The 25,869-nt window shown below is 42.7% G+C and overlaps 2 protein-coding genes and 1 non-coding gene across 3 annotated transcripts in view; 2 read left to right on the top strand and 1 right to left on the bottom strand.

The window, feature by feature from the left end:
- Positions 1–11,254: 11,254 nt before the first annotated feature.
- ERH (ERH mRNA splicing and mitosis factor) lies at positions 11,255–22,987 on the bottom strand. Its single transcript, XM_008138911.3, has 4 exons — positions 22,866–22,987; positions 20,009–20,096; positions 17,340–17,460; positions 11,255–11,746 (listed from the first exon to the last, which is right to left on the bottom strand). The coding sequence occupies exons 1-4, from the start codon at positions 22,866–22,868 to the stop codon at positions 11,644–11,646; spliced, it is 315 nt and encodes a 104-aa protein (XP_008137133.1). The 5' UTR covers positions 22,869–22,987; the 3' UTR covers positions 11,255–11,643.
- LOC114230693 (U6 spliceosomal RNA) lies at positions 17,641–17,747 on the top strand. The gene has a single exon (XR_003616659.1). It is a non-coding gene; the product is annotated as a U6 spliceosomal RNA (small nuclear RNA).
- A 394-nt stretch (positions 22,988–23,381) lies between the features above and the next one.
- SLC39A9 (solute carrier family 39 member 9) overlaps positions 23,382–25,869 on the top strand; it is a 35,610-nt gene continuing 33,122 nt past the window's right edge. The window contains exon 1 of the mRNA XM_054715961.1: positions 23,382–24,173. Coding sequence (XP_054571936.1) covers positions 24,078–24,173 — 96 coding nt within the window. The 5' untranslated portion in view covers positions 23,382–24,077. The remainder of the gene's footprint in view (positions 24,174–25,869) is intronic.

The following is a 25,869-nucleotide window of genomic DNA, read 5'->3' as shown; positions in this document are numbered from 1 at the left end:
GAGCCCTCCAGGGTGATTAAAAGGCTGCCTAGTGGTTTTGGGGAGGCATTCAGGCAGACACCAGGGGGATGCAGAAGAGCCCCTCAAAAGCCTCTGGGCTCCAAAGGCTCCTAGTCGCACTTGAGGGTGAGCCTTTCGAAGAGATACTCGCCCAGCCTGGGGGCCGGCCAGCCTGCGGATGTTAGTCACGTGGTGGCCCATCTTCTTGATGAGTTTCACCTCCTCACCCAGGAAGTGGTTCTCCAGGAAATCACTGAGTGGAGGGTCTGCGTGGTAGAACCCAGGGCCTGCAGCTCCAAAGGGCCTGGGTCAGGTGCCTCTCCATGACCATGGCGGCTTCCCTGGCGTCCTGGGTTTTACCCCGCTCACCTTGGGAAGGCTTCAGCAAGTCCTAGAAGAGGGTGTGGTGGCCGCACTGGTTTTGCATCCTCAAGAAAGGCTTAGGGCCCTCGGCCCAGAAAGAGGTAGGTGGAGAAGACCCGCAGATTCAGGTTGACCAGGCGGTTGATGGCAGCCTCCATGTCAGTGGAGTCATTCTGATAAATTTGGGAGCTCATGGTTGGTCAGCAATAAGGAGTTGAACTCAGAAAATGGTGTCGGCTGATATTGGAGGCCAAGGATGGCGGAGATGGTTCTGACGATGGTGAGTGGAAAAGAGATTGGAGGGTGGTAGGAGGCTAGAAGAAGGAGCGTCCCAGGATCTGTTCTGTCCAAACACTGAAGAGACAGATCCAGGGACTGCAGAGGGCCTGTCCCAGAATTATATTTTTAAACTATACTATCTCTGTAAACCACTTACTCTTTACATGGCTTTAATATATATAAGGCAGTGTGTTAAATTATTAACAGTAATGTACAAGGTCTACTGACTTGTCCATAAACTGTTTTCAAATATGAATGTGCTAAGGAGGTTTCTGGAGTTGTTGTCAGGATAGGGTTGGCTATGTACTTCGTGGGGTTTGGTACAAAATGAAATTATGGGTCCCCTAATTCATAAGCTATTAAGAATTTTTAAAATGACGATAGCAGTGTAGGGTCCTTCTAAGCACAGGGCCCTGTACAACTGCATGGATTGCAGGCCCATGAGGCTGCCTGCATTGGGATTCTCAGTGTCCATTTTATCTGGGTACCCGGCATTGGGTCTGCCACATGAAGACATTAAAAAACTGCTGACTGAATGGACCAATGCAATAACTATTCATCTACTGCTACATACCAAGCAGTGCTCCAGGCGCAGGGGATATAGCAGTAGGCAATACCTCCAAGGCCCCTGGCCCTGAGGAGCATGTGTTCTGAAGGGATGGGGAAACACAAGGGCACTTCTACCAGGATTTGTGAGCTCTGCTAGAGAGAAGGCATCTCTCTAAAATGGGGAAGCTTGTGTCTCACTAAGTGGAAGAAGCTGGTCCCTGGGAAGAAGGAAGCCAACACTTGAAGGGAAGCAGAGACCAGAAATGGTAGGCTTTTCTGACTGCCCACGTTTTGGGGTTCCATTTGTCCCTGAGATTAACCTGTGCTCTGGGCATTCCTGTAGTTTGGTTACAGGAGCCAATAAACTATACCACCTCTCTTATCACCTGAGCGAATTCAAGGTGGGTTTCTGTCATTTTTAACGAGAGAATGACAACCAGCTAATGCAGTGGTTGGCAAACTCATTAGTCAACAGAGAGGCAAACCGCGGCTCGAGAGCCACATGAAGACATTAAAAAACAGCGAGCCACATGTGGCTCTCGAGCTGCGGTTTGCCGACCACTGAGCTAATGGATCCAGAGTCTCGCCCTGAGGCAGCCAAGTCAGTTAGGAAACTATTGCAGTAATTCAGGTGAGAATTAACTGATCTGGGCCTGAACTCAGGCCCTGGGAATGGTGATGAGGGCCCAACAGGAGCGCATACAGGAACTGAAGGCAGGGATCATGTGGGACTTGTCTCATTCACTGTTGTAGCCCCAGAGGTTAAAATTGTGCCTGGCACATAAAACAAAGTGCTCAGTAGGTATTTGTGGAAATGAATGATGAAGTGAATGAATGAAGGCAGTAATACAAAAGTAAAAGCAAGACTTGCTGACCAAAAGAGGGAGAAATACAACCTTACTGGCTGGCCGGCAGCCTTGTTCGAGACAGGAAGAGCTGCTTTGGATGGGGTCATTGGGCAAGAGTCCATCATTTGGGGTAATGAGCTCCGTTGTGAACGACTGGAATGTGTTTTCAAGTTTAGTGGCTGGTCTCAGGGAACAGAGGAGTTAACCCATCCTTGTCCTTGGCCTCCTTGGCTCTGACCAGTAACTAACTGAGTGACTCCACTGTGCACACTCAAAGCCTCTTTGCCCCCTAAAGACCTAATTTTGCAAATAGGCAATGATCACAACCACCCCAGGGACTGGTGGTCCTTGATTAGGAACAGCCTGAAGTTAGTCTGACGAGATCAGCTGTCAGTGTCAGCTTAATGAGTCCTCCTGACTCCCAGCACAGTTCTCGAGGGTCCCTATACGACAGCTTACTTCCCAACTAGACGGGGGAAGATTATGGAGATGAATTGAGAAGCTTGAAATTGGGTATTCAGAAAACACATTTGCTTTTCTCCTTTAGGGATGCCCACACCGAGGCTGGGCAGAGATGGCAGCTTTTTAAAAACTGGCGTTATAAAGCTGTTAGAGGTGGGAAATGCCCCTTTTATTTCGGCATCCTGTGTCCAGTCAGAAGCAGTCTAGGGAGATGGGTAAGCAGAGGTTTGAATTCCACCAGAATTTAGCTTGAAGTGCTGTGTTTACATCCCTGGGCGACGCTCATTGGCATGTGTCAGAAATGCAGCCTCAGCCGCTCCACGCTGCCCTGCTGCTCCAGGCTGCAGGATCCCAGCCTCACTACAACTAGCTCAGCTTCCTTAAGTTCCTCCTGCCTGAGAAGCCAAACAGTACAGAGCAAAGACTTTTGTGACCCAAATATGCGCTGCTTTGAGAATGCTTCATTCTCTCTTCTGAGCTCAGGTTGTGGGGAGGGAGCTGGGCAGAGTATCCGGGTCGAATGGAGTAGTGAACCTGAGATGCTGTAAATAACGGCCAAGCACTAAGAGTAAGGGACAAGCGCTCATCGCCAGCCTCCGGAACGATCATGTTGGCTTCAGCACAATAGCTGTGCAGCAGTCCAGACAGGTTATACCTGCATTATCATTATGGAAAAGAACAAGCATATAAAAAAGGAGCGATTAATACCCACCACCCAGGTTCAACAACTATCAATATATGGCTAATCTTGTTTCATCTAATACTTCCACTTGATTACTTTGAAACAAATCACAAATATGTCATTTCATCTGTAAATATTTCATTACATGGCTCTTTAAAAATGACAACTTTATTATCAAACCTAAAACACTTCACAATAATTCCTTAATACTGGTGGAATCTTATACTGGTCAGGGCTTGTGTGGGAGGCAGCCAATCAATCTTTCTCTTTCCCTGTCTCTCCCCAGCTCCCTCCCTCCCACTCTCTAGAAATCAACGTGTGTGTGTGTGTGTGTGTGTGTGTGTGTGTGTGTGAGAGAGAGAGAGAGAGAGAGAGACAGAGAGAGAGGGGGGGGGGGATATATCCTCAGTGAGGATTAACAAAAAACAAACACCTTCATGCTAATGAACATTTGTCCTCAACACCCTTTTAGTACCTGTGCCTTCAAATCCTTTCATACACTCCTCTGAAGGGAATATAAAGCAATCCCCCTCTCTCACAACTGTAACCTCTTGTTGGGATTTGCTTAATAACTGGGGAGAGCATTATGATAATCCTTCCTGGAATTGCTTTACACGTGGAAGGAAGTGGGGTAACCATGCCTCTAACAGGCACCTGGGCTCAGAGTGTAAAGGACAAAGGTATCTCTGAAGGGCCAGGGCCATTGGAAAGAAGAGGCCCAGCATTATTGGGTGCTCCTCAAACTGTTTATCCTGGAGCAGGTACTAAAAGACTCAACCACACTCTTTTCCCCAAAGACTAGAGGGGCAATATAGTTGGCCAAGGCTGGCGGCGGGGGGGGGTGGGGTGTTCCTGGAACATAGTAGGTAGTAGGTACTCCCCTACTCTGTAGGTGAAGGTAGGAGTTGCATTACCATGGCAACCGCTCCAGCCTCAGACTTCCAAGGAAGAAACCATGATCTATCCCATTTCTCTTAAATTACAGTCTTCAAACCTTAAATTCAAACATCTCTTGACAAGGATACAGGGCCTGTCTCAGGTAAGTGATGTAATCTGTCCTCATTAGCCTTCTCCCTACTCTCTTGAAAAGCATAAAGAAAATTACTTTTGGCACAAAAGAGGCTTTTAAACCAAGCTCTTCCCAATATGTCTCCAGTCGAAACACATAATTACCAACTAGAAAGGAGTGTGCTAGATAAGTTGACACAGGATCTCTAAATGTAGCTGAAGGGATTACTATTGCCTTTGAAGGGAAAATATATTTCTTAGATCAGGCTTACAAGTCAGTGTAATGGAGGAGACAGAAAGTGAGTCACTAAGAAAGTATCCCCCTTCTCAGGTTTCTCTTGCTGAAATTCCCTTTAGACCAGTGTTCTCCAACCGGTGGTCCGCGGACCACTGGTGGTCCATGAGGTCTGAAAGGTTGGCGACCGCTGCTTTAGACCATCATCTAGCTTCTTCCAACTTCTCCATTTCCCAAATGTCCTCCTGATTTTAGTCTCCCAGGCCCTCTATATCTCTTTGCTACCTGTTCAATGTCTGGAAAAGTCCCTTCACTTAGTTTGTCATTTGCCACTTACGTCTGGTCCTTACTCTATATGGATAGAAGTGGAAGTCCTGGGGAACTTTTTAAGAATTCCTATTCCCAGGTCCTAATCCAGATGGATTGAATCAGATTCTCGAGAGCAGGGGTTGGCAAACTACAGCCTGCTGTGCAAATCCAGCCTAGTCTGTTTTTGTATGGATGACAGGCTAAGAATGGTTTTTATGTCTTTGAAGGGTTATAAAAAATACAAAGAATGTGTGATAGAGACTACATATGTCATGCAGTCTAAAATATTTACTATTGACCCATTACACAAAATGTTTGCTGACCCTTAATCCAGAGGAAGGGTCTGGGAATCTAATTTTCAAAAGCTTCCAAAATGATTGTGGAGTATCAGTTGGTAGACCGATATTTGGGATCTATTACTGTGGTGGAAAGAATGTGATCTCTATAATAATAAAAGTGTAATATGCTAATTAGACTGATAGCCGAACAACCTTCTGGACGTCATTCCGGATGAAGCTGCAGCCGTGGGGGCTGAGGCAGAGATGGTTAGGGGTGATCAGGCAGGCAGGCAGGCAGAGTGGTTAGGGGCAGTCAGGCAGGCAGACAGGCGAGTGGCTAGGAGTCAGCAGTCCCAGATTGGAATCCCACAGGTCCGAACTGGCAGTCAGACATTACCCGAGCGGTCCCGAATTGCAAGAGGGTGCAAGTCGGGCTGAGGGACACACACCTCCCTCCCTCCCCCCATCCCATGCACGAATTTCGTGCACTGGGCCTCTAGTTTTTATATATGAACGAACTGTCTTTATTATAAAAAAAAAAATCTGTCCTTCCAACTTAATTCCATCCGTATTACCACTCTCTTCTTAGTTTCCAGTGAACTTTGCCTTCCTTCCCTATACTTACTCCATTTCCTTTACTCTTTGTTTTTTGTCTTCATATTGTACTACTGAAGACTCCCTAAACTCCAAATCTAAAGCCTTTCTATAATCCCTCATCTTACCTGTCTCACTGGAAAAATCTCTTGACTTCTAGGACATTATATTCTTTTTCCAATCTAGTCTACACAGAGCAGTGAGCTTAATCCTCTTAAACGCAAAGATTTGACAAGTAATGCCTTAAAAATCTTTACACTATCCACAGCCTATGAAACTAACCCTGTAGCTTCACATTTAAGGCACTCCAATATTAGCTGTCCTGGCTTTTATACCACCACTCTCCTAAATACTCACTTTATTCCAGCCATGGGACTTACTTGCTGTTCCTCAAACATCCCCAGTTCTTTACTACCCCCTTATTATTTCTCTTTGCAAATTTTAGCCATTCTTCAAGACCCAGCTCAAAGGTTTCCTCTTTCATGAAGCCAGCTAGATGTCACATCTCACTTCTTAAATCCTGTGGATAAAAGATTAACAAAATTCCTGCTGTATAGACAAATTTGACCTTGGGTTAATTTTCTAGCTCTGGCTGTGTTTCTAAGGAGAAATGATGGAATGTATTACTAGGCAAGATCACATATGGTACAAATGACCTCTAATAGATAATTTATACCTAGACTGAGTGAAAACTGTAAATACCTGGTGGAAAGAAATAGCTTTGTGCTTCTCTAATGCAGTGACTCTTAACTGGAGTATGGTTTTTGCAGCAACCTAGAAGCTATGTCTATGGCATTATTAACAGACTAGCGGCCCAATGCACAAAATTTGTGAGGGGGGAGGGGTCCCTCACCCCGGCCTGCACCCTCTTGCAATCCGGGACCCCTTGCTCCTAACCACCGGCCTGCTCGCTCCTTACTGCTTGCTCCTGCGTTGTCTGCCCCCTGGTGGTCAGTGTGCATCATAGCAACCAGTTGTTCTGGTTGTTCCCGATGTAACTGTCGCTTAGGCTTTTATTATATAGACTAGAGGCCCAGTGCATGAAATTCGTGCGTGGGTTCGGTCCCTAGGCCTGGCCTGTGATCAGGGCCATCTTCCCCAGCTGCCCACAGCCAGCCCCGCTCCCCACCGCCACCCACCCCCGGTTCCCCTTTTGCCATAGGGTGATCAGTGCCTGACAGCCAGGAGAAGGGACTGAGAAGTTGGTTGTTCTTGCCTGCTTGCTGGCCCCGCCCCCACCCCCACCACAGGTTGCCCTCTGTGTGTGGGGCAACTGGTGGGGTGAGGGCCTTGGCCTGGCGCCGCCCGCATCCCCCGCCACCCACCACCAGTTCCCCGTTCGCCATCAGGTGATTGGAGCCTGCCGGCTGGGGAAAGGGACCAAGGGGTCGTCAGTGCGCCTCATAGTGACTGCTCCAGCTGTCTGATTGTTCCGCCTTTAGGGTCAATTTGCATGTTACCCTTTTATTATATAGGATAGAGGCCTGGTGCACGAGTGGGGGCCAGCTGGCCTGCCCTGATGGGGGCCCTGGATCTGGGAGGGGGCTCCCTGCTTGGGGGCGGGGCTGGCCTGAATGAGGGGCCGCAGGAGGGGTTGGCCAGCCACCCTGCCCTCAATTGGGGTGGGAGAGGCTGATCAGGGGTGGGCTGGCCTGGGGGGAGGGGCTGGATTCACTGGCCGCAGTGGGTGTCATAGCGACTGGTCATCTGGCTGTTCTGGCATTACAGTTGCTGGCTTTTTATATACTGTACTAGAGACCCAGTGCACAGAATTCGTGCACGGCGGGGGGGGGGGGAGGTGTCCCTCAGCCCAGCCTGCACCCTCTCCAATCTGGGACCCCTCAAGGGATGTCCGACTGCCCGTTTAGGCCTGACATCCCTCTCACAATCCAGGACTGCTGGCTCCCAACTGCTCACCTGCCTGCCTGCCTCTAACTGCTTCTGCCTGCCAGCCTGATCACCCCCTAAGTGATCACTTCCCAGCCAGCCTGATGGACGCCTAACTGCTCCCCTGCTGGCCTGATTGCCCCTAACTGCCCTCACCTGTCAGCCTAGTCACCCCTAACTGCCCTCCCTTGCCAGTCTTATCGCCCCTAACTGCCCTCCCCTGAAGGCCTGGTCACCCCTAACTGCCCTCCCCTGCAGGCCTGGTTGCCCACAACTGCCCTCCCCTGCCGGCCATCTTGTGTTGGAGTGATGGTCAATTTGCATATTACCACTTTATTATATAGGAGGATATAGATTGTGGCACCTGTTTTAATAAAGCCAAGGTAACTCTTAAACTTACCGGTCTTATTTCTTGCACTTGAGCTATCATTTGTGGTGTGTGCAGAGAATGATTCTTAGATGGCTGTGTAAACTGCCATGAAGACTACTCACTACCATGAAAGAGAAACTTTTAATGATGCTGGACTGGTGAGCTGTCTTCTGTGTTTACTTTTGAGCAAACAGATGACAAATGCAACCTATTCATGTATTATGAATCCAAATGAGTCTAAAGTTTCCTTTGATAGGCATCAGAGATCCATCACTAACCTCACAACTCTTCATTTTGTGAGATTCCCAACGCTCCTCAAGATCATTGAGGTTAAGACCATGTCTTTCTCATTTAGTAAAGTTTTTGTGGTATTGCTGTGTAATCTGTGTGAACCACTTGAAGAATCTGAACCTATTTTTTCACCATTAAGAGAGAAGCAATTTTTCCTACCTCAAAGAGTTGCTGTGATGATTAAATATGTAAAAATGTTTCCTAAATAGTATATGCCATGCCTAAGTGGTAATGCCATTATCATTATGCTAATATATAAATTAATATTTCTTCTTCTAAAGTACCTCTACAAATATAGTAATATTTATTTTTAACACGTTAAGTGCCCAGTCAGTCACCGGTGACTGACACTATACTTTCCGTCTGGAACACAAAATAGGCTGGGCACTTAACGTATTAAACAGTTCATATATTAATCCCAATTTTCATTCCAATCTTCAAAAATTAGCAATCTGGTAAGCAGGGATGGGGAACCTTTTTTCTACCAAAGGCCATTTGGGTATTTATATCATTTGAGAGCTACACAAAATAATCAACTTAAAAATTAGCCTGCTATATTTGGTCAAACATTTAATTAACTCACCCCTAATGCCTTGGCAGGGCCAGACCAAATGATTTTGAGGGGCTTATAAGGCGGGACATTCTCCACCTATAATAAAGGATGCGCCATATTCGTATGAAGCTGATGTCATACTAACAACTGCCCTGCTCTCTTTCCTCCAACCTAAAGTCTGGTCTGCTTTTAGGACAACAAATTGTCTGCTCATCCCTTGGTGACAGTAAAACAGTTCACCATTTTTTCCACCCAAACAACAGGAATAAGATACATAACTTGTCCAAACAGTGCCTAAGGCACTTAGTGAACTGCTGAAATATTTTAAGCCAGAGAACTCTAAGTGAAGTGAGATAGTTAAAATTTCCCTTTTATACTCCTGACACCTCTTAGATCAAATGCTAAAAGTATTGCCAATAAATATTATAGAAATTTCCAGGTATATAAATCAGGTGAAAGAGAGAACCAGGAACTTTTTAATTTGTCTGGTAGTTTTCACCTTTATGTAGCAGTATAAAATACCACTTTATAAACAGAAATCAAACCTGTTTTACTGTGGTTGGGGAAAGGCCACACAATCAATGCTCTGACTAGCTGACATAGGAACAGTGATTGTAGCTTGGCCAGACCACTAAGTGTCATCAGACTTTACCTTAACAATGAAAAAAGTACTTCTCCTCTTCTGTGTAATACTAGTTAAATTTATATTTCTCCATATTTATTCCAGTCCTATTCTACCTTAAGCCTTATAAAGTATGACTCAAAATAATGCTCCCTTCCTTTTTGCTCTCATCACCCAATATCTAGGACCCATATATTTTCTCACATTCCACAGAAAATTTTATTTTCTGGTTAAGTCCAATACCAGAAATTGTATTGTATCTAAAAATCAAAGGATCCCATTCTTTCCAGATGTGCTCTAGAATATTTTGGAAAAAGAAATAAAACTATATTAATAGGACAGGTCAGTGGTCGGCAAACTCATTAGTCAACAGAGCCAATTATCAACAGTACAACGATTGAAATTTCTTTTGAGAGCCAAATTTTTTTAACTTAAACTTCTTCTAACGCCACTTCTTCAAAATAGACTCGCTCAGGCCATGGTATTTTGTGGAAGAGCCACACTCAAGGGGCCAAAGAGCCGCATGTGGCTCGAAAGCCGCAGTTTGCCGACCACGGGGATAGGCCAAATGAGAAGTAGGACAATCTGATTTACTTGCGGATTTTTTTTCCCCTGTGAAAACATCTTAGATTTAAAATTTCGCTGGTTCAGCCCGGCTGGTGTGGCTCAATGTCAACCCATGAACCAGGAAGCCATGGTTTGATTCCCAGTTAGGACACATGCATAGGTTGTGGGCTTGATCCCCAGTGTGAGGTATGCAGGAGGCAGATGATCAATGATTCTCTCTCATCATTGATGTTTCTGTCTCTCTCCCTCTCCCTTCCTCTCTGAAATTAATAAAAAATACATGTATTAAAAAAAATTGGCTGGTTCACATGAAATAACTAGAGCAATAAATAATTTTGGTAAGGCACCCTAATTTTAATAATCCCTTTGATATAGTGATGACACTGTTAGAACAATTACTCTGTAGAAAAAGTGAGCACATATAAATACTAACTTAGAATTTGGTCCTGCATAAAACAAGAAAAAAGTCATGGCCCTAATGTAGAAATGGGTTCCGGGACAAGGAGAATATAGGGGCACTCATGAAGCCTCCAAAAACCCTGCCAAACTCATAGTGCATAAAGATATTATTGGCTATCTGTCATAAAAGCAGAATCAGGAAATGTCCACGTACCTGATGACTGGAGGTACAATATAGTGTATGTTTGACTGGAGGTACAATATAGTACAGTGATGGGCAACCTTTTGAGCTTGGTGTGTCAAACTTCACCAAAAAACTGAGCATAACTCGGGTAGTGTGTCACTTTGAGGAAAAAACATTATTTTGCAAATGTTTCATCCTCAGGAGCAGCAAATGTTTCATCCTCGGCATCCAGCCGCCGCAGCGGCCACGTGTCATCAGAAATGGCTACGTGTGTCAGTGCTGACACGCATGTCATAGGTTCGCCATCACTGATATAGTGTATGTTCAAGTCAAATATCACCACACTCTACATTAAAAGCAAGGTTATCTTGTATTTTCTGTGGTCTTTCCCACACCCTTCACTGCCATACAAGAGTGCCATTCAACTGCTGAAGGCTATGAGAAGGGCACAAGGAGTTCCCACTGAGAGTACATAACCAAAGCTAAGGAACTAACCGGCCTGCTGCTACAGATAAGCCATGTCACCAGAAAGTCTTTCATAATGTTTGCATCCACAGTAAACCTTGGATCTACAAATGAGACTCACAAGGCTAGAAAAATACTAAGGTAAAAGCTTGTTAGCATCACATAAATCACATCAAAATTCAAATTCAAATTCTGTAGCAGTCTATTGGTTTTGACACTAATGCTTTGCAAGAAAATTCAATGTTCATGTTTAGAGACCAAAAAACTGTAAAAATAAATAAATAAAATAAAAATCAACCATGGGAAAAATATAACTAAAGAACATTTATTTGTTTTTTCACTAAGACTTTATCTTAGCACATAATTAAACTGTGTCACTACCCCCCACCCCAACTTGAAGAAGGGTTAGTACAGTGAATGTTATAAAGCAGATATGAAGGATTGGAATCAACATTAACTGACAAAGAAAAACTTCCTTCTAAGTCATCATAACAATGTTTAAGTAAAAAAAAGAGAAAAAGAGGGGGTGATGGGAGTTCAGATTGAACAAGATTCTCACATATCATATAACACATTCAATCCTGGCTAGAGTGTACCAAAATGGAAACAGGATTACTATAATACAAAACTTCACTACAGATAGCTGTACACACCTGTGTTCCAAGCCCACCCCCAACCCCCAAATGCTTCCAACACAACTATTTCCCGGCCTGTTGGGCCTGTCGACGAAGGAGCACGTAGATCTTCTCTTTAATCCAATCTTTGTTATAAGGCTGGTATGTCTGGGTATCAGCTCGGTAACTGGGGAATAGAAAAGTAATTAACAATTATTGTCATGTTTTTTTTAAACTCCAAATTATAACTACCCAATGCTGGCACAGATACACAAATGGTCATACTTAATGAAAATGTGAAAGAGCGCTGGTGTGGCTCAGTGGATAGAGCGTCAGCCTGTGGACTGAAGGGTCCCAGGTTTGATTCCAGTCAAGGGCACATGCCCGGATTACGGGCTCGATTCCCAGTAGGGGGCGTGAGGGAGGCAGCCAATCAATGATTATCTCTCATTGATGTTTCTATCTCTTTCCCTCTCCCTTCCTCTCTGAAATCAATAAAAAAATATTTTAAAAAAATGTAGAAGAGCTGATTACATGTTGAATTTTAAAGCCATGTGTACCATCTGATAGAAACACTGTATGGCATCTAATAGATGCGAAGGTGCAGTTTGCCTAAAAACAAACAAACAAAAAAACCCTCAGGGACGCCCTAGGACAGTGGTCGGCAAACTCATTAGTCAACAGAGCCAAATCAGTAAAACGATTGAAATTTCTTTTGAGAGCCAAATTTTTTAAACTTAAACTTCTTCTAACGCCATTTCTTCAAAATAGACTCGCCCAGGCCGTGGTATTTTGTGGAAGAGCCACACTCAAGGGGCCAAAGAGCTGCATGTGGCTCGCGAGCCGAAGTTTGCTGCCGACCACGGCCCTAGGACAGCGATTTTCAATTGGTATGCCCCAAATAAAAACACGACAAGAGCCAACACACTAATAGCCGTTCTGTGTGAATGAATCAAAATTATACTTTTTTTTTGTCAGGTTGGCAAAAAATTAAATTCAATCCTTTTTACAACCCTGTGAGAGCAGAGTCCTCACTGGTACCACTGCACTCCAATTTTTGGCAAGAGAAACTCCAAAGGCATTGTCATAGTCTTTCCCTGAGTGGTTTATTAAAAATGAACAAGCTTTCTTTTATAAAATGCTTAACCAAATAAAAATAAACACTTGGCTTTTTATTAATGTCTGTTTGTTACAATGAGAGAATTCTAAAAAGTAAAACAATTTTATTTGAATATCCTTTTTAAAATATATTTTTATTGATTTTAGAGAGGAAGGGAAGAGAGAGCATCAATGATAAAATCACTGACCAGCTGCCTCCTGTATGCCCCACACTGGAAATAGAGCCGAAATCTGGGCATGTGCCCTGACCCTTCCTTTCCCCCTCCCTTCCTCTCTCTAAAAATGTGCCGTGACCTTCTGATTCATAGGTTGATGCTCAACCACTGAGCCCCACCAGGCGGGCTGAATATCGCCCGCCCGCCCCCCCCCCCCACTTCCTAATTAAGTAGTAATGTAGTCTACTTCAAGGTATGGCAGAATAGACTAAAATATTTATATTAACATTGGAAAAGAACTAAAAAAGGAATAGAAATTTTCAGAACTATAATATCTGGGTGGAACAGCCTTATTTATTTAGACTACACCCTCACCCCAACAAGATCGCTTTGGTAGTGAACATTTAGGAATCCATCAACTTACAGGCTATTTTCCAACTCAAGAAAAAGTAATAATGCTTTCTTTATGGAAAGCTGTGCTTGAAAATGAGACAATTAAATGTTAAGTACATTTATAAAATCCCAAGTTGTTGGCATAGATGAATCATTTGGCCTCGTGTTATGCTCAGACTGCAGGTTTATAGAATAGAAACTATGGGGCTGAGAGGTGAAATCAGCCAGTGTCTTCATCACTGCTATCAGGCTGTCTTTCTGATGAGTACCTCCTCATTACAATAACGAAGAATAAAAATGTCCCTTTTGTCTTTAAACAAACAAAAACAGCCTACATATTTTAAAACCTGTTACTTTCATCTTATAAAAAGTCCTATCACTGCCAAGTAAACTTAATGAGTACACAGTAATTTACAAATCAAAACTGGGCTTGCCCTGGCTGTTGTGGCTCAGCTGGTTGGGTGTCCTTCTGTGCACTGCAAGGTTTAAAGGTACAATTCCCTGTCAGGGCACATGCCTGGTTCAGGCTCTATCCCCAGTAGGGGGCGGGCAGGAGGCAGCCAACCCATGTTTTTCACATTGACGTTTCTCTCTCCCCTTCCCTTCCTCTCTCTAAAAAAATATAAAAAAAAAAATTAAATTGGACTCAATTCCTGGCCTAAGGAGTAAACAACAGCCAAGTCAGAATCCCAGAAAAAGGGGAAGGGCAGGATGGAATAACTGTCATAATGACATACTTACAGTGTGTCTCTTTTTTGTTAATCCTCATCCGAGGATTTATCCCCACTGAGTTTTAGAGAAAGTGGAAGGGAGGGAGGGGGAAATGGTAAAGAGAAACAGTGATGTGAGTGAGACACATCAATTGGCTGCCTGTTGCATGCACCCCAACCAAGGGGATCAAACCAGGTACATGCCCTTGGCCAGGAATCGAACCCGAGACCCTTCCGTCTGTGGGCCGATGCTCCAACCACTGAGCACACTTCTAGCGCTGCAGTGTATCTCTTAAAACCATTTTTACTTCGTGTAATTTTCACTGTCAAAAAACCCCAACACCTTATTAGTTAACAGTACAATTTAACTCACTTGTGGCATTTCAAAATTATCATCCTATTTGTGGCAAATTTTAAATAATAAATTGATTTGTAATTAAAAACCCTGCCCTAGCCCTAGCTGCCTTCGACTGAAGGGTCCTGGGTTCGATTTTGGTGAAGGGCACATGCCCAAGTAGCGGGCTCAATCCCCAGTAGGGGGCCTGTAGGAGGCAGCCAATCCATGATGCTCTCTCATCATTGGTGTTTCTCTCTCTCCCTCTCTGAAATAAAAAAAAATATATGAAAAAATAAAAACCCTGCCCTAATTTTGTCACTCTATTTAAAAATGGAGTTCCTGCCCTAGTGGCTCAGTGGATAGAGCGTCAGCCTGCAGACCGAAGGGTCCATGGTTTGATTCCAGCCAAGGGCATGTACCTCAGTTGCAGATTCCGTCCTGGCCTGGGCCCTGGTCAGGGTGCGTGCAGGAGGCAACCAATCGATGTGTTTCTCTCACATCAATTATTTCTTGTCTTTTCCTCTCTTTAAAAATCAATAGAAAAATAGCCTCTGGTGAGGATTAACAATGGAGTTCCTGCTATGTAGCCAATACTGTTGTGCTAAGCAAGCACTGGATCCTCACAGGTAGTCCTGTGAGGTAAATTTATCTAAATTTTCCAAATTAGCAAATTGAGGATTAGCAATATTAAACTAACTTGCCCCAGGTAACCAGCCAAAGACAGAGCCAGCATTCAAGTATAGCTATGGCTAATTCTGAAACTCCAGCTAGCTCTTAACCAAAACTTCTCATGGTGACTAAAGCATGATCCTTCGATTTAAGTAATTCAGCATCCCACTCCCTATTCTCACATTAAATTCTAGAAAGTAAATATATGGTATCAGTGATTTCATATTCAGTAGATGAAATGTCAAGATCTGGGCCTTTCAGTTCCTTGAATTTTTCTCCTTCCTTTCCTTGGCCAGATCCCTATACAGTTGAACCTTGGTTCTCGAACTTAATTCATTCTGGAAGGATGTTCAAAAAAGGATTTGTTTGCAAACAGAATCATTTTCCCTCATTAGAAATAATGTAAATTAGAATTAATCTGTTCCAGACCCCCAAATGATTCCATTTTAACCTTTCTTACAGTACATGTCTAATGTACCGCTTGTAATCTATAAACAAACACTTTCCTTAAATTTATCGAACCCCACCCCCTACTAGCATTAAATGAATTACTTTTAGCACTCAGTGTAGGGTTGTCTTACAGCATCTTCAATTTTCCCTTCTAAATGCTATCACTGGTTGATTTATCCAAATTAACAATTTTTCTACTTATTCAATTGCTTGTGATAGTTGTTTCAGAGCACTTTCATACCCTTAGCAACATCAGCACTCCTGATGGCCTCTTATGTTTTAAAAGTGTGCTAATTGTTCATTTTGCCAGCAACAAAAGCAAATAAAAAATTTTAAAAATCATTAAAATATTCACAGCACAATTTCCTGTTGTTTTAGTTAGGTGCCCAAGAGATGCTTTTTGTCATGCTGATGTATCAGCTTGAAAGGGTGGTCAACCCCAAAGGAGACATTTTTTCTGTCTTGTGAAGAACTTGGTTGAGAAACAAATTGTTCCAGATGATAGATGTTGGAGAAAGAGATTTGACTTTACCTTATTACTATCAACATCAATATCCCAATTTCAAGCATCTCATTCAACAACCCTTGGACCCTACTCTGACCTATAATTAATTGATCCTATTTTTGTCTCCACACCCCCCAAACCGCACTAACATTTATTTAATGGTCATTCAGTCCCTTGCACAATACTCACTTACATATACCCTCAACTTTTAACAATATATTTACTAATTATCTACCTGTAACTATCAGGTTAAAAGTGACTAGGCCCTAGCCAGATAGCTCAGTTGGTTAGAGCATCGTCCCGATATGCCAAGGTTTTGGGTTTGATCCCCTGTCAAGGCACATACACATACAAGAATCAATAAATGAATGAATAAATAAGTGGAACAACAAATTGATGTTTCCTTCTCTCCACCTAAAGTCAATAAAAAAATTAATAAAAAAAAAGACTAGGAAAAGACCCATTATCACAATGATTTATTTCATTTTAAATTTATTATCAGATACCTCATAAATCACACATTTCCCTAACCCCTTCACCCTCCTAGATTATTTCCTGCCTTTCATAAACCTTCAATTCCTTCTTCCTCACCCTCAACTCTAAATGGTGTCCCTGCTTCCTATTTTCCTGAGAAAATGAAAACAATTTCCCCAAACTTCTACATCTGTATGCACTCCCTACTTTACTGTTACTGAAATGTCCATGATCTTAACTATAGCCATCAATTTCTCACTCTCTACTAGATCATGTTATCAGTTCTCGGCTCTCCTTGTTGGCGGCCTACAATTCCTCTTTTCTTGTTAGAATACCTGCAGCTTTGTTGGCCTCTTATAGCTTTCCGAGCTTTTTATTTTAAAATTAGGGCCTACATATTTTTCACCACTGAAAAACAGTTACTTCTAGTATACTGTCTTGCATGAAAAAAAAATTAATTTGACAAAACTGAGAATAGAAAATGTGGTTCTAAAAAAATCTCATTCTAACATACCAAAATATACATGGTTAACACTGGGTAGAATTAAAATTAAATTCCATTTCAGTACTGCATATATTTACATTTTAAAAATAGTGCTATGAAGACAAAATAACCTTAGTTTTAACCCAAAGCCTTTAAGGATAAAGACCACAAGGGGGAAGAAAAAAAAAAACTAAGATGATTGTTTGGTTTAAGGAAAAAAGAATCACAACTTTGAACTTCTTAGTTAGCATCCTCTTTGCATACTAAACTGTATCAAATTAGCAAAGTTCTTACATTTTCCTGTCTTTATGTTGCCAACATAACTTATGAGCCATATGTAGAGGAAATATTAGTTACTACCTAGCAGTCAAAATGCAAAGATCAGTGTCAGGCACAGAGTGAGCTCCAACACCATAAACCACCTCAAACAGATGAATAAACAACAGAAAAATTTAACTTAAGATACATGGTGGTAAATACTTACACAAGACAGCTGAGGTCCGCCAGATCATCAATAAAATCAAACAACTGGCTGATATCATATGTGATAGAGGGGCTGTTGGGATTCATTCTCTTCAGATGTTCTTCATACATTTTACAAACGCCTAAGAGAATGGGGGAGGAAGGAAACCAAGATCTTACAATTGCTTAAACTTTGGATACAAACAGTGTTATATGATATTACAATACTTATTTTCATAAACTTGGGCTGGGAAAATTAGTTGGCCACATTTGTTTTAACTGTTACCACTAGCTAGCTATTTCATAAAAAAAAAAAATGTATAGTGCTCGCTTTGGCAGCACTTATACTAAAATTGGAACAATACGGAGAAGATTAACATGGCCTCTGCACAAGGATGACACACAAATTTGTGAAATGGTCCATATTAAAAAAATTTATAAATTCATCAAAATGTTAGTGTTTTGTGCCTTAATAAAATGATAACTACAATTGGTACCTGGTGTAAGGCACGTAATTCAGCATCCTTGACAACTGGATCTAAAAGGACTTTAAAGACTTGTCATATGATGGTTCCAACAAGTGAGGACTAAATAAAGGGTCTTATCAGGCTTTTCAATAAATAAATATTCCTAAAGCCTCAGAGTAAAGAAAATCACCACTTAGGAATGATAGATGACAAACAGATGCTTTTCTATTTTGCTTTCAAAATTGGATACAATGCAAAAAAGATACCACAGACAACAAAAAACACCCCCCACCCCCCCCAACAAAACAAAATTGGCAACGAGGAAGAGTTTATCAAAACAGAGTATTTAACATCCTTGACTCTGGATTCAGACTTGACTCAATCTCCTGAACACTGTCAAATGGAGATAACAGTATCTTCATAGAGCTCTTGTGAAGAGTATATGAAATAATGCATAAAAAGCTCTAGCACACAGAATAAGCACGTAAGTACTCGATATAATAAGACAATAAAACAAGCAAAATCACTGATAGCAAGCCTACATGAACAGAATTATCTAAAAGGCACATTATTAATTTTTATTCAGTGACATACTCCTCTCTTGTTCCTACAAAATGCAACATAACCTTTCTAGTCCATTTCCACTTCAAATACTTGCACTGACCCACAGCTATCATCATAATTAACAGTGAAAGACTAAATGCTTTCCCACTCAGATGAGGAAGAACATTACAATATCTGTTCTTGCTACTTGTATTCAACATTGTACTGAAGTTGCTAGCCAGAGTTCATAAAAATTTAAACCTTTTGTGCTTCAAAGACACTATCAAGAAAGTGAAAAGGCTTGGGCAGCATGGCTCAGTGGTTGAGCGTTGACCTATGAACCAGGAGGTCATGCGGGTTTGATTCCGGGTCAGGGCACATGGTCCGAGCTATGGGCTTGATCCCCAGTGTGGGGCGTGCACGACGAAGCTGATTAACGATTCTCTCTCATCACTGATATTTCTATCTCTCTCTCCCTTCCTCTCTAAAATCAATAAAAATTTAAAAAGTGAAAAGACAAGTCACAAACTGAAAAAGAAAATCTTATCTATACTAATAAAAAGGTAATATGCAAATGGTCGGGATGCCCTCACATGGGGGGTCCCTCGGATCCGTGTGGTGCGGAGGCAGGACCCTCCCTCACCCCCGGCTCCGGCCTACCTCTTTGGGGCAATCCATCAAAGAGCCCCAGATGGGTGGGTGGGGCCTACCTCTTTGGGGCGATGGATTGCGGGGCTCCTGCACTGTGACAGGGCACAGGCAAGGCTGGGGGACCCCTACCCCCTGCCCCGAGTGTATGAATTTCATGCACCGGGCCACTAGTATCTGATAAAGAACCTGTTATCCAAAATATGCAAAGGACTCCTAAGACTCAATAAGAAAACAACTCAATTTAAAAATTGGTGAATGGCACGGTACCAGCTATCTAGAAGCTGTCTCTAATTATTATAAGTAGCTTTTTTTCCATAGGTCTACCCAATGTTGACCCCCAACAAACAGATTTTAATTAGAATCCAGTTAGCATTAGATAGCAACAAATCCAGGGGCATGCCTAGCAGCAGCTAGAATAGTGACTATAAACTCTATATAGGAAAACAAAGGACAACTTACTAGAAAGGGTACAGGGCATGTACAACTGGTTTCTATGATGTAATCAGAGGCCCAGTGCATGAAATTTGTGCACAGGCAGGGTCCCTAGCGGCTTCATTCTGCACTGCCCCCTGGTGGTCAGCCCACATCATACTGAGTGATCAAACTCCCTGTCAGTCAAACTCCCGAAGGGACAATTTGCATATAAGGCTTTTATTATATATATTTGTGTGTATATATATATATATATATATATATATGATTAAATATAATAAAAATTAGTGACGATGTAATCTACATGTTCTCATCTAATGGTTTACCAAGTAAAGAAACACTAAGGGCTAACAGTTCTCTTCACAGTAGTATAAGCTTATCAAATACACAACAAATTACACTGATTTGGTTCCATTTGCCTTTATTCTGAGTTAATTTTTATTTCTAACAACGTCCCTAAGTATCTATTTCCACTGCTCAAAGGAAGAATACAAGAAATCTGGAGGACAAAACAAACCCAGTTCCTAAATGAGACATATTTTAGTCGTGAATGTCAGGAGAAAATGATCTCTACCCCTTGATTAGTGTTTAAACTCACCTTCCATGCACTCATTCACTGATTCATAATCAGCATAAGTTCTGCCTTCTGGTCTCTTGGTAGGCTGTACCAGCAAAATGGTGTGAGACTACAAGGGAAAAATGTGATTTCAATATAAGGTTCTAATTCATATTTGAGAAATTCAGAGTATGATATAAAGACCTTCATGGCAAATCTCACTATTTTCAATACTTACTGCTCAAAAGCAAGGGTTAAAAATACTAAGAAATGACCAAATTTACAACTGTAGTAAAAATGATTATTATTTTTTAACATATCTTAATTGATTTCAGAGAGGAAGATGGAAACAGAGATAGAAACATCAGTGATGAGAGAGAATCATTGATTGGCTGCCTCATGCACAGGCCCCAACCCAGACATGTGCCTTTAACTGGAATCAAACCTGGGACCCTTCAGCCCTCAGGCTGACGCTCTATCCACTGAGCAAACCAGCCAGGGCCAAAATGGTTATTTTTTTAAGGGGTAGTGCTTTCCTGTTCCCAGTTTAAGATCATAATACTTTCCAAATCAGTCTGGTCACTTTCTTATTGGAGGTATTTTCGGAACCTTTTGGTTTTATTAAAAATCCCAATAATTTATTTTACAGTTTTTTCCTTCTTCTGGATAGATTTAGTCCCTGGCTTCTCTCTCGGGAGAACCAACACTACTAAATATATGAGTACTGTGGACAAAAAAGGGGCCACATGCTAACCTAACAAGCTCAGGGAAGGCCTGCATGGCGGTCTCCCAAACTCAAAGACCTGAAGTAACCATAAAGGACGGCCTGAAATTAAAACTTTACCTAAAAGCAGTTACGGTGGGTGGTCATATCCTGGGCTGGTTATCTTCCCTAACAAAGGTCAATCTTTACTTTAACTGAGCCTACTGCCTTTTTGCATCTACAATAACATTATCGATGGAGTGTCAAAGTAATTTCCCTTTTTCCGGACCCCTCAAAGCACAGGCCCCAGGGGGCAGTGCAGAATGAAGCCGCTAGGGACCCTGCCCGTGCACGAATTTCATGCACTGGGCCCCTACGTGTGACTCTACCACTCTGCAGAGACCACAAATCCCCGCATTGCATTAACTGTTGGCTGTTAACTATCCTGTACCCACCTAAGTAAAAGAAGCATGTTGTCTATCATTTTACTTTTTATCCAATCCCAGAGGTCTCCCCGCTTTGCTTTCTGCCGCCTCCCTAATCTATCACCAATGGAGTTCATGTCACCCACTTACATTTTAAAACAAGGTGAAAAACTGCCCTGCTCCAGACATTATCCCATTACGTTGAGATTCTGCTTCCCGGCAATTGTCAACAGTTTGGCTCAAGTAAACACACAAAAATTCTTTACAGGATTGAATGATTTTTTTACGTTAACATTACATTTAGGCAAACAGAAATACATATTTATATAAATGTATCTGCCACAACAGAAAAATAAGATTGTGAAACATAATCAGAAAGAAAAAGTTATGCAGAATTACCTTTAATAAAATCCCTTTTCTCTGATTACCAAGCAGCTGTGATTCACTCTAATGAATGTTAATCTGGCTGTGTTAACTTTTTTTTCAACTCTGACAGACATGAACCCTAAATTATCAGTAATTTTATGGAGGAAGAAATACTACAATACATACAATTTTCTCATTAGCTTTGACAGAAACTAAAAAGCAAAAGTATTTAAGGCTTTTGAAGCAGTAATCATTCCTTTTAAATATGAATTCTAATTTTTAATTTTATAAGGAATTATCACTTATATTTATCCATCGAGAAGGGGCTAATACTAACTGCTGCCACTTTTTAAGATTTTAAGCTAAGCATTGTAACACAATACCAAACAGTGACATAAAAGGTAGAGAAAGAAGGGAACTCTGAGGTAAAATGACTTACCCAAGGTCACATAGCTAGTTATGACAAAACAGGAACTGGAAACCCAATTTTCTAATTAGTAGTCCTCCTTGGGAGACTATGTTGGGCCAAATATTGAAATACCTTAATTCATAAAAGTACAACCTGAAAAGGTGCCTTCTTAACAACAGCTGCATAACCTGTTAACAGTAACTGCAGCAACCAGAAAAGGATAGTCGAAGTAGCCTCTTTTTTTTTAGTAGCCTCTTAATCCCTGTGAGCATCTCTTTAGTGGATTAAAAAAAATAAATAAATAAATAAAAGAAAAGAAAAACGCCCGCCCACCCACCCACTCCTCTACTACCCGGGCCAGATTCTAAGGAACCTGGACCCTCAGGCTGAGCCTATCTTTTCAGCCACCATTTCCAACAGAATGTAAATGCGGGTAAGAACTGGCTTGAGGGCTGAGAGTAACGCCAAACCAGGCACCAAGGGTCTTGGAAAAGAGAAAGAGTTACAAATATTTTTTAAAAGGCAAAGCACAGAATGAAAAAGGGGGTGGGGGAAATAGTTGCGAAAGCACACTACAAAGCAAAGACCACCCTTCCTGGCCCAAACCCCGGGGGCAATCAATTCAAACTGTTAGCTCTGGGAACAGGTTTTCAGACATCCCCTCGGCCATTGTTCCTACAGAAGGCTGAGGCGTTAGAAGGGAAAGAGCGGCATCCCTACGTGTGACTCTACCAAGCAGCCACCCTCAGAAAGCGCATCCTTGGCCCCGCACGCCCCGCCGGAGCCAGCAGGAGGGCGCGCAACCACAGGGCGGACCCGGGCTCGGGGCCTAAGGCCAGGCCCAGCGTTTCCGCGGCGGGAAGGGAAAGGGGTCGACCCACAAGCCGGAGGGCCGGGGAGCCGCACGCTCGCGCTAGATGGGTTGGGTAAAAGATGTACGGGGGCTGGAGTCACCCGGAGGCTGGGGGTTCGGGGAGCCGCTAAGACTTTTCTCACCATCGCGCCAAACTCTTTCGCTCCCGCTGCCGCTGCCGCCGCCGCCGACACACCGCCACACACGAGCTGAACCACAACGCCGCCAACAGCCAACCCCCGCGAGAGGAGCTGCCGGAAGTCGTCAGAAGCGCAGCGCGAAAGAGCCAATTGGACCGTAGAGTCTCACTTATTTCCGGCAACTAGAGCGGATTCCGGCTCTGTGTCAGCCATCTTGGATAAGGGCGAGAAGCTACACAGAGAATCTTTTGGAACGTGGAAAATAACTTTTTCCCCCCCTCAAAACTCTTGTCCGCCCTCTCGTTGTTAGACATACGGCTAACGTGATCACAGATGTAAATAGGGACACAAGTCACTATTTAAAAGGCCGAGCACAGACTAGAAAGGGGCGGGAGGAAATAGTTGCTCAAAAATGGCGGCAGTGTAAGAATGCCGGGCCATAGGTCAGTTGTTACCCGGAAGTACCCATTTAAAGGAGGGGGCGATGAGGCAATCCGGAAGTGGATATAATGAAGAGGTGCCACTTGGCGGCCATGGCTGCTGTAGTATCTGTGGCTCCGGGTCAAAGCCCAGCGGAGAGGAGTAATATGGGGAGCACCGGGGATAGGGCAGAGAGAGCTCTGTATCGGATTCGCTGCTGAACTCCCATCTCTTCGTTCAGAGACTTACGGGACTCCTGTCCTCATTCGAAACTCGAAGGAGAGTTTGCCGGGACTGGTGGGCTAGTTCCAGCTGGGGGCATCACCGGCAGGGTGCCCCAAAGAGCTAAGGGGTGCCGGGAGAACGAACAAGTTCGCTTGGGTTTTTCTCCTTTTTCCAGCTGCCACCTGCAACGTTGTCTGTGGGAAGAGTGGGCCCACTGTGCCGTTCTCATTCCGACCATTGAAGAAATCGCTTCTTCGCGTATTCCCCCCCATTGACTTTTCCCATCTCTGTTAGTTAACCCACCGGAATCCAGTGACTGGAATCTGAAAACTCAGGGGCTGGGGGCCTAAGGTTGCTGAAAGTTCCCTCTGGTGCTAATATCAGCAAAAAGGGGCTGTTTCCAGGTACGCTCAAGAGAACGGTGCTCCGTGAACACAGCTGCTGGTAGGAAGGACGAAGGAACTGGAAAGTCCCTCTTGTTCTCTTGGAGTCACTGCACGCGTGTAAGAACCCTGTGAAGCCACTGAAAATCTGTAGTCCGGTGGTGGTGGGTGCATCGAGGAGGGCAGAATGGATGATTTCATCTCCATTAGTCTGCTGTCTCTGGCTATGTTGGCGGGATGTTACGTGGCTGGAATCATTCCCTTGGCTGTTAATTTCTCGGAGGTAAGCAAGTCGCAATTTTTCGTCAGCTGTCCGACGGCTGCTAGAAAGTAGTGCGAGTTGTAAAGGAAAGCTGCTTCCTCGAGTTAATCTCAGAGCTAAAGGTCTTATTAAGGGAGGCTATCTTTTTAAAAGGTGCATAACATTTAGTAATAGAAACGAGCCTTATATTCAGCTTTAGAGTTCTTAACCCCGGGTGGGGTGGATCCACTGCAGATCCCGGGGTACTCCCAACTCCCTGGAACTGCAGACAAAAATCTGGAGCTCTGTGCATTTTCCTGGAGAGAGGCACTAACATTCTTTTGGTTCTCAGAAGTTTCCAGGAATGAAGGTTCCGGATTGCTATGAAGAAATATAAATGGTGAATGTTGTTTGTTCATATGAATTACTATCAATATAACTTCTTTTTTTGAGAATATCAAAAAGAGAGGTAGTTTTTTGGATGCCTGTGTTAGAATGGAGAAAGAAAAAAATAGTTTAAAAAACTTTAATTAGGTTGTTCTTAACTCTCATTTCCTTTTAAAGAAGAGCATTGGAATGGATATTTGAAGTTGTTTTCAAATCTATTTGCTTAGAAATGAAATTTTTGTTAATATGTTTTAAAATTTTGGTTAATTGTCTTTACTTGAACAAACGTTAACTAACTGGGGAAAGAAAGACTGATGAAAAGCGTTGTTCAATGAAAAATGGAGATACTGTAGGTTCTTCAGGTTGCCATAAAGACAGTGCTCAAAGATTTAGGGAGAAAAACTGCTACATTGGGGGCAACAGGATCTCATAAGTATGACCTGGAGTTGACTAAAATAGGCCATTTTACTGCCAGTCCTGAAAGTGCTTCCACACGATAGGGAAAAGGAGAGAGCCTGAAGTAGAAAGGAAAAGTTATAGCTGAGGTGTGAGGTAGGCCTTGATAGGCTGTGGATGGGAAAGAAGGTGAGACTAGGCCTGATGAGTTTGAGACACAGTTAGAGCCACAGCCAGGTGGAAAGGAGGCTTGAGTTGCTGCTGCTGCTTTTCAGTTTCCTTTTGGTGTCTAATACTAACATTGAGCTAATTTTTTTTTGAGCGCATACATTACCTAACTTTGTTTTAAAAACTCAGTGAGATACAGATGAGGATTCAGATTATGTTAACTTGGACAAATTAATGAAGTATGCTAGAATCAGAGCTGTTTCTTTCTTTCTTTTTTTACTTTTTTATTGTATTGGGTGACATTGGTTAATAAAATTATATAGGTTTCAGGTGTACAGTTCTATAATACATTATCTGTATGTTGTAGTGTGTGTTTAGCACCCCGAGTCAAGTTTCCTTCTGGAGCTGTTTTTTAAATCTATGTTTTTCAGGCAGAGCAGTTTGTAGCCACTGTCCATTGTGGCCAATGTAGCAGACTGGTAGCCCACATGCCAAACTTAGCTGGTAGACTTATTTTGTTAGATTAGCAGAGTGTTTGATTTTATTATTGTTGTTTTTTGTCCATATTCCCTCAAGGCAACAGTTGGCTAGAGCTGAGTAGCAGTAGATTGTCGCTGTCCTTCTTGGCTTCTGAACTCATTTTGACTACCTGCCTGCCCAGTACTTTGTGAGCCTGCTGTCTTTCCTCTCAAATATATATATGTATATGTATATATGTATATGTGTATGTATTTATTTCAGAGAGGAAGGGAGAGGGAGAGAAAGCTAGAAACATCAGTGATGAGAG

This window comes from Eptesicus fuscus, chromosome 5 (genome assembly GCF_027574615.1).
Source record: "Eptesicus fuscus isolate TK198812 chromosome 5, DD_ASM_mEF_20220401, whole genome shotgun sequence".
Lineage (NCBI taxonomy): Eukaryota > Metazoa > Chordata > Mammalia > Chiroptera > Vespertilionidae > Eptesicus > Eptesicus fuscus.
This window is presented reverse-complemented; position numbering and strand designations above follow the sequence as displayed.